The sequence below is a fragment of the Eleutherodactylus coqui genome, chromosome 4, assembly GCF_035609145.1.
Source record: "Eleutherodactylus coqui strain aEleCoq1 chromosome 4, aEleCoq1.hap1, whole genome shotgun sequence".
Taxonomy (NCBI): Eukaryota; Metazoa; Chordata; class Amphibia; order Anura; family Eleutherodactylidae; genus Eleutherodactylus; species Eleutherodactylus coqui.
The window spans coordinates 65703685-65712889 of NC_089840.1; the positions used below are offsets into that span (position 1 = coordinate 65703685).

At 44.4% G+C, this 9205-nt stretch overlaps 1 protein-coding gene across 1 annotated transcript in view; it reads right to left on the reverse strand.

Annotated features, from left to right (window-relative positions):
- LOC136626488 (myeloperoxidase-like) overlaps positions 1-8944 on the reverse strand; it is a 60419-nt gene extending 51475 nt beyond the window's left edge. The window contains exon 1 of the mRNA XM_066601547.1: positions 8461-8944. Within this exon, the coding sequence (XP_066457644.1) occupies positions 8461-8944 (484 nt within the window). The remainder of the gene's footprint in view (positions 1-8460) is intronic.
- Between the last annotated feature and the right edge of the window lie 261 nt (positions 8945-9205).

Consider the following 9205-nt stretch of genomic DNA (forward strand, 5'->3'; position numbering starts at 1 on the left):
CCCGGATGAGTGCGGCTGCAGTACAGAAAAACTCATGAGTTTCTGAGCTCAGTATCTATTCTGGTCCATTGGAGACCAAGCACTGGGCTAGTGTGGAACACCTGCTGCTACCTGGGAGAACCATGAATCTGCCAAGGGTGGACGGCCCTTAGACTGGCACCTTGGATGGATATGAGGTGATGGCTTTTGAGTTATGCTAAGGCATTAGGTGTATTTGTTAATTAGGTACAAAGCTTATGTTATGCAGTGGCCGGACGGCTAGGGACCTGTATGTATTTGTGTACACTTTGACAAGTAACAACAATTTGAAGATTTCAGTTAACTATAAGGTTAAGTGGAGCAACCAATGTCAGGCAGTTGTTGCCAAGGCAAGTAGGATCAGGGGAGTTTTTGGGGCACATGGCAAGAACATTGTTCTTCCTCTTTACAAGTCACTGGTCAGACCATACATGGAATATTGTTTTGGGCACCGGTACTCAAGAACGACATATCAGAGCTTGAACGGGTTAAAAGGTGGGCCTTTACAACTTATGTGAACACATAACCCATAGGGAAACTCCTAGGTGACTGGACCACCACAGCTCCAATTCCCTGTGGCTACCTCTGGAGAAAATATATACTGCATAATTGCTGCCTTGTGTTTTATAAATAAATATTTATCTGTCTTCTAGGCTGCAAGTGATTGAATATTTATTGGCCATGCCTAATACAAAGTTATTGTCACAGTATAGAGCAAGGCAGCCCTTGTGGCATATTTTTGAGTGAATACTCTCACAGCCAAAGTACCCATGTGATGTCCAGACCATCCAGAATAGCTTTTCTGATCTGTTCCAGACTAAAATGTGTTTCACGATAACACTCTAAGTGCAAACCAAAGGAACATGTAAAAGCTACCAAATCTAGAAGCCACTGCTTTTCATACTTTTCCCCGGCAGTCAGATTATAGCTTTATTTATATGTCAAAGTCTTTATAAACCTACCCATATTAATCAATGGTATATGGCTGCATGTCATATGGCTACAGGTACTTAGCTGGCAACCAAAACTGGCTTGTCTGGAACTAGCACATTTACAACATGATGAAAAGTTGATAAATGACTTAAGGCTCTTATGATAGAATACAATACCTGAAAGACTGATTGTTTCCCGTTACTGTAACTTCCTCATACATCGATTATCAGATGCTGTATGTTAGTAATCCTGCTCAGTTCTAGCTGTTAAGCTGTATGCCAATATCCATTTGTGTTTGTAGTTATAGGGCTTTATAGATATTACTTATATCTAGAAGGAAGTTCAATAAACTATAAAACAACTACAATGGGTATGCAAAGTCTACACACCCTTGTTAGCATGCCATGTTTTTGTCATGTTAAAAAAACCTGACCAAGATGAATCATTTCAGATTTATTTCCACCTTAAATGTGACGTGTTATCTGTTCCATTCCGTTGAAAAATAAACTCAAGTTTGTTAGGGTGGAAAAACAAAAATAACCAAACTAAAATAATGTGGTTGCATAAGTGTGAACACCCTCCTATATTTGGGGATGTGATTGTATTCAGAATTAGCCAATCACATTTAAACTCATGTTAAATAGTAGTCATCAGTACCCCACTGCCATTATTTATAGTGATTATGATTTACCCCATATAAGGTTCTACAGTTATAGTAGGATTTTCCTGACATTTTCTTAGTTGGTCAGTAAAGAGCTTTCAACTCGTCAAAGGGATCTGATTATTATTGAAAGGTATCAGTCAGTAGAAGGGACCAAAAGATTTCCAAGGCATTACATATACCATGGAACACAGTGAAGACGAGCATCAAGAAGTGGATGAAATTTGTCAGAACAGTGACATTACCAAGAACTGGACATCCCTCAAAAATTGAATAAAATACCAGAAGAAAATTGGTCAGGAGGCCGCCCAGAGGCCAACAGCAATATTAAAGGAGCTGCAGGAATTTCTGGCAAGTACTGATTGCGTAGTGCATGTGACAACCATCTCCCGTATTCTTCATATATCTGGGCTGTGGCATAAGGTGGCAAGACAGAAGCCATTTCTAACAAAGAAAAGCATCCAAGCCTGGCTATTATTTGCTAAGATATACATCAAGTCTACCAAAAGTATGCAGGAGAATGTATTATGGTCTAATGACACCAAGGTTAAACCTTTTGGCCATAATTCCAAAAAATATGTTTGGCGCAAAGCCAATACTGCCCATCACCAAAAGAACACCATACTCACAATGAAGATGGTGGAATCAGCATTATGTATGGGGCTGTTTTTCTGCTGCTGAAACTGATGCTTTAGTCAACATACCACATTCTGCCCAAAATAAGACCTACCCTGAACCTAAGCCTTACCTTGATTTTTCAGGATTTTCGGGGAGGCTTAAAATATAAGTCCTACCCCAAAATTAAGCCCTACCTGCATTAAATAAAAGTAATACATTACATAGCAGGCTCGGTCCAGGTCCCTCCTGCTTCTCTCCGGAGCTCCATCACACTTCTTGCAGTCCTCTGCCACCCACAGAAGATAACTTTCTGGTTACAGGATTCATAAATCCCACCTCCAGGAAGTGATGACTCTGATTGAGTCTCGAGGGCTGCTCAGCCAATCAATGCAGCTTTCTAGAGGCAGGATTTATGAATCCCATAACCAGGATGTGATCTTCTGTGGGCGGCCAAGGACTGCAGGAAACGCATCAGAGCTCCAGAGAGAAGCAGGAGGGACCTGTATCGAGCCTGCTAGGAAAGTATAATAAGACATCCCCTGAAAATCAGACCTAGTGCCTCTTTTGGGGCAAAAATTAATCTAGACAGGGTCTTATTTTCAGGGTAATACGGTAGTAACATAGTATGTAAGACTGAAAAAAGACATATGTTCATCCAGTTCAGTCTATTACCCCCTAATGTTCATCCAGAGGAAGGCAAAAAAAACCCCAATGAGGTAGAAGCCAATTTTCCCCATTTAAGGGCGCCTACCCACTGGCGTTGCCGATTTTCGTGCGTGAAAAACGCAGCGTTTTTCGCGCGTTTTCCACACGTTTTCCGCACCTTTTTCGCAGCGTTTTTCGATAATTTCCATTGACAATCATGGGTGCATTAAGAGAAAAATAAGGAGACATATGCAACTGACAGTTCCTATGTGAAAAATTGCAACGAAACGAAAAAAAAACCCCAAATGGACAAGAACACATTCTATGCTAATTGCTCTTCAGAAAAAACGCAATTTAGCATCGCGGGAAAAAAAATCGCAAGTGGGTAGGCACCCTTAGGGAAAAAAAATCCTTTCCTTACTGCAATCTGCCAATCGGAATAATCCCCGGATCAACAACCCTTTTGAAGTTATTAATGATTTTAACATATAATTTTGTATTGCTCAAAAAAAGTGTCCAGGCCCTCTTGTACTCTTTTACTGGGTTTGCCATCACCACGTCCTCAGGCAGAGAATTCTATAGTCTCACTGCTTTTACAGTAAAGAACCCCTTTCTCTGTTGGTGTAAAAACCTTCTTTCCTCTAGATGTAGAGGACGCCCCCTAGTTACTGTCATAGCCCTGGGTATAAACAGATCATGGGAGAGATCTCTGTATTGACCCCTGATATATTTATACATAGATATTAGATTGCCCCTCAGCCGTCTTTTTTCTAAACTAAATAATCCCAGTTTTGATGCCCTCTCTGGGTTTTGTAGTCCAGCCATTCCATTTATTTCTTTAGTTGTCCACCTTTGTACCAGCTCAAGCTCTGATATGTCTTTCTTGAGTACCGGTGCCCAAAACTGTCCACAATATTCCATGTGTGGTCTAACCAGTGACTTGTAAAGAGGAAGAACAATGTTCTCATAATATGCTCCTATTAGAGATGAGCGAGTATACTCGCTAAAGGCAATTGCTCGAGCGAGCATTGCGTTTAGCGAGTACCTGCCTGCTTGAGACGAAAGGTTCGAGTGCCGGCGCGGGGGAGCGGTGAGTAGCGGCAGTCAGCAGGAGGGAGCGGGGGAGGGGGAGAAAGGGAGAGAGAGATCTCCCCTCCGTTTCGCCCCGCTCTCCCCCGCAGCTCCCTGCCCGCCGCCAGCACCAGAACCTTTTGCCTCGAGCGGGCAGGTACTCGCTAAGGGCAATGCTCGCTCGAGCAATTGCCTTTAGCGAGTATACTCGCTCATCTCTAGCTCCTATACCTCTTTTGATGCATTCCATGATCCTATTTGCCTTGGCAGCAGCTGCCTGACACTGGTTGCTCCAGTTAAGCTTACAGTTATCTAAAATCCCCAAGTCTTTTTCCATGTCAGTGTTCCCTAGTGGTTTCCCTTTTAGAGTGTAATGGTAACATGTATCTCCTCTGCCCATGTGCAGAACCTTACATTTATCAGTGTTAAATCTCATTTGCCACTTTTGTATCCAAGCCCCCAACTTATCCAGATCCTTCTACCACCTTGTGCCCTCTCTCCTGTTAATTTCTTTACATAGTTTTGTATCATCAGCAATTGCTATTTTAAGTATGTTATCCTTCTATCAGGTCATTTATAAATATATTTAAAAGAATAGGGCCCAAAAACCAACCCATGTGGTACCCCACTAATAACGGTGACCCAATCAGAGTATGTACCATTTATAATCACCCTTTGCTTTCTATCAGTTACTTACCCACTTACATACATTCTCACCCAGACCAAGCATTCTCATTTTATATGCCAACCTTTTAAGCGGTACAGTATCAAATGCTTTGGAAAAGTCCAGATACACAAGATCCAATGACTCTTCCTGGTCCAGTCTAGAACTTACCTTCTTATAGAAGCTGATCAGATTGGTTTGATAAAAGCGATCTTTCATAAACCTATACTGATATGGAGTTATACAGCTATTTTCCTTGAGGTACTCCAGGATAACCCTTCAAATATTGTGCTCACCAGCCTGTAGTTTCCAGGTTCACTTTTTGACCCCTTCTTGAATATTGGTACCATATTGGCTACGCGCCAATCCAGTGTAACAGACTTAATCTCAACTGAGTCCTTAAATCTAAAGCCTGGTTTAGACACAACGATTATCGCTCAAAAGATGTCTTTTGAGCAACTTTTGAGCAATAATCGTTGTGTGTATTTATAGCGCAAGGTGATTGCTCAAACGTTGAGCGATCACTTTGCGCTCCGAGTGGGGTATGCAGAAGACAAGCGGGTATACAGCTGAGCGCTCCGAGCGGGGTATGCTGTGTTCATACCCCGGCTGTTCACGGAGCACTCAGCTGGTATACAGCTGTGCACACCATGTGGGGTATGCGGAACACAGCTGGACCGCTGTGTTCTTCATACCCTGCCTATGTTCATGGAGCGGAATACAGCTGAAACAATAGTATCAGCTGTATCCTGCTAAGAACTCCTGATAAGGCTGATCGATCTCTTTCAGCATGCTGAAAGAGAACGGTCAGCGAACAATTAACAAAAACTGTACAATGTCAGTGCAGTTAGACTAAACGATTTTCGCTCAAAAGACGGCTTTGAGTGATTTTTGAGCGAGAATCGTTGTGTCTAAATCAGCCTTAGGAAACAATGGTCTGTCTATCATATTACTTAAATTCCCTTAAAACCTGGGTGTGTATGCCATCAGGACCTAGTGATTTGTCTATTTTATTATTTTTAGGATTACTCTGCACTTTTTCCTGGGTTAGGGCTTCAAATAAAAGCCCTTCCCTGAAAATTCCTACAGAGCTTGCCGGCAGCCCATTGCTTTGAATGGAGTCGGCTGTATTGCCGGCTCCATTGAATTCAATGGGCGAACATCGTTCTTCTCGGCCACAGCTGTTATAGCTGTGGCAGAGGAGAATGATCTTTCGTATATGTTCTCAATGGGGTCGGCGCTGCTGCCGTCGGCCCCATTGAGCACATATATAGAACACAACGATTCGCAGAACGCAGATAGGCGCATTCTGCAAATCGTTGTGTCCTATAATTTATCGCACATCCGCATCAAAAACGGACATGTGCCTGCTCCCATTGGGATGCATTGGATCTATAGATCTGCAGATCGCAAGCGCGTCTGCAGATCGGACCCAAAAATGCTCGTGTGACCGAGCCCTCACGCGATTGTCAATGGGACTTTCTAATGTTAAAAAGGCAATGCACTAACAATGCTGTGGCGTCCGTTCCATTTTTGTAACATGAAAAGTCACATTGTCAATCTGGTTACCCAAAAACACCATCGCAAGTGTGTGGGAGACCTAACTCAGCTTTTGGGTGACTACCCACTCCTTTTTTTTTCAACTGCGAAATTCACCCGTTTTTTTTCAGCAGGGCGCTATGGGACTTGTCATGTTAAAATCCCGAGGGCGCTAAATCTCGAGATCGCGCTACATTGCGAATTTGCGCTAACTCGGTTTTAACATCACAAGTCCCATAGACCCCTGCAGATTTAACAATGCTGCTAATTTTGCAGTGACCTAAAAAAAGGTCATGGGTAGTCACCCTTTGATGTACCCTCCAAAATTTCTAACAATCCATTTTTCTCCTTGTCAGCTCAAGACCCCCCTGCAACTGCAACCACATCTGCAGAGGGGTCCCCATAGAGCCTGCCTCTCCTGATGTCATCACAGCCTCTGGTGGAGGTGGAGAGATCCAGCCTGGACCCTGGCTGCCCTGTGACAGGTAAGGATGACACACTTGGGCCTCCACACACTAACATCCTGATAACATTTTTCTGACATTTTTGGTAGTACACACATTCTCCAGAGTAGGCTACATAAATTTTAACACACACTAGGAGACCAAGGCACACATTTACACATGCCTGATCGCTTGTCTTTCTCTTTTGTCACAGTGTGGAGAGATGTCCCCCCTGATGAGATGGTGGCGTGGTTCTTCCACGAAATCCATCTATGCCACCTGCAGATTGATTTTCTGCAGCAGGGGCTAGACGGATTGTTTGAAAGGCTGGCCAACCTCCATCAGTGGGGAGTGCATCACTTCCCGACAATGGAAACGAGGTCGCTCCACTGTCAAGCCAGCTCCCCACAGTCCCCATCCCCACCATCGCCCTTGGACCTTTCAAGAACATGAAAGTCTTTGTGGGGGTGCAGAAGGGTCTGTGATGGTTGCCCATCGTGCCAGCTGGCCCATCATCTCAAGAGCCGTGTTTCGCGACGTCCCAGAAAAGACAGTTTTGAGCCATGTTGGCTCACTGGCAATTTTTGAAAAAAATTTGAGCCATGTTGGCTCACTGCCATTTTTGGACTTAAAAAGTTTTGAGCCATGTTGGCTCCCTGCCATTTTAAATAAGTAAAAGTATTTTCCCAACAAATACAAGCAAACATATGTTTTTATTTCTTTATTAATAAATCTTTGTCACATGCACAAGGTAATAAAGACTTAAGACTAGTAAACACACACAGTATGCTCCTAGGCAACTCATGGCTCGAACTTGGAACTCTTGCGGGAGCTTTTATCACTTCTCTTGGACGGTACAAAGGCTCCAGCAGAGATCCATGGTTAGAGCCTGCATTGACTGGTTCTTATTGCATGTCACGGACAGCATTTCAACCCTCAATACTCATTTCTACCACATTAACACAGTGGCATATGCGACAATAGTTGGAGAAATCCCACAGTTACAGACTCAGTCACACAGGCGCATCGGCGCCCGTGTGACTGCAGCCAGTAGACGTCCGTACCTGAAGACGGACGTCTCTCTGCAGCGCCAGGAGGAAGAACATGTGACCGGCTTCATTACCGGTCATGTGTTCTTTCATCAGCGCTGGAGAGAGATGGCCATCTTCAGGTAAGTCCTCTCAGTCACATGGGCACATCGGCGCCGGGGTGCGGGTGCCGATGCACCCGTATGACTGAGCCCTTAGGTGTTTGTAGTCTCTAATCTCCACAGGAACACATTTGCAGCCTCAAGACCCCCCCCCCCCCTCAGCAAAGGAAAACAAAAAAAAATGGTTAAGGGGTTCCCTTGGCTAAGGGCCCCAAACGAGGTATTTGTTTACTACATTGCCCTACTTCAGCTAACTGTTTTAAAACAGTGCCTCATTTTGAAAGGCCATTTCCTATATGGAGCTCAACGATCCTCATTACTTGCGAGTCCCTAACTAAGAGAATGTGCCAATAATCGCCTAACTACAAAAAAGGGGGCCCAGCCAGCCTAAAAAAAAAATCCAATCTTGAGAATCCAGCTCATCGGCCTCCTCGAGCATGTTCCAACTGTCACGGAAGTCCTCCCTGTGGAGATAGGAAATACTCCGTGAAGAGGTCCCTGTCGAGGACAGCAGATTGTGCTGGCCTACCATGCTGCACAGCCTCCTCCAAAACTTCGCCCCCAAAAGCAGTGGGTAAAGGATGCGGAACATTCAAAACTGTATCATGTCGCCGGCAGAAATTATGTAGAACCACACAGGCCCTAATTACCGCTGAAACGTTCTCAGGAGCCAGCTGAATGGTACGTAGTAAGACTCGCCAACGATTAGCGAGAATACCAAATGCACACTCCACATAACGCAGGGCACGTGTGAGGCGGTAATTAAAGACCTGCCTCCTGGTGTCAATGTTCCTGCGAGCAAAGGTCCGCATGACATTATTAGACAAGCCAAATGCCTCATCCGCCACAAAGACAAATGGAGCTGCTGTACCTGACGAGCCAGGAAGGGCCTCGGGCGCAGGAATAGAAAGCTGCTGTTCTCTCATCCGCCTACCCATTCTGGACGTGCTGAAAATGTGAGCATCAGCAGCACTTCCAAAGGCCCCAATATCAACCAGCAGGAATCGATAGTTACTGTCAGCAACAGCAAGGAGGACCACCGAAAAGAACTGCCGATAGTTGAAATATTGAGACCCCGAGTTAGGTGGCTTCAGGACACGAATGTGCTTACCGTCCAATGCCCCAATGCAGTTTGGTAACTGCACAGCGCTCATAAATCCCTCGGTGACGTCCAGCCAATCTTGACAAGAGGGAGGAGCCATCACCAAAGGTAGAAGACACTGCCAAAGGACGTCACAGGTCTCCCTGACGATTCCCCCAATGGTAGAGCGGCCAATCAAGAATTGCGAATGCTGCAAAGCATAGGAATTCTAAGTAGCCAGAAATCTGTGGAAGAAGAGGATTTAAAAAAAGGTTAGAACTTTGCAACATGACATGAACTTTCTATATATAGAAATGCATCATTTTACCAAACAGACTACAAACATAAGGCCTCCCTCACACGGGCGACAAAGTCGCGCGAT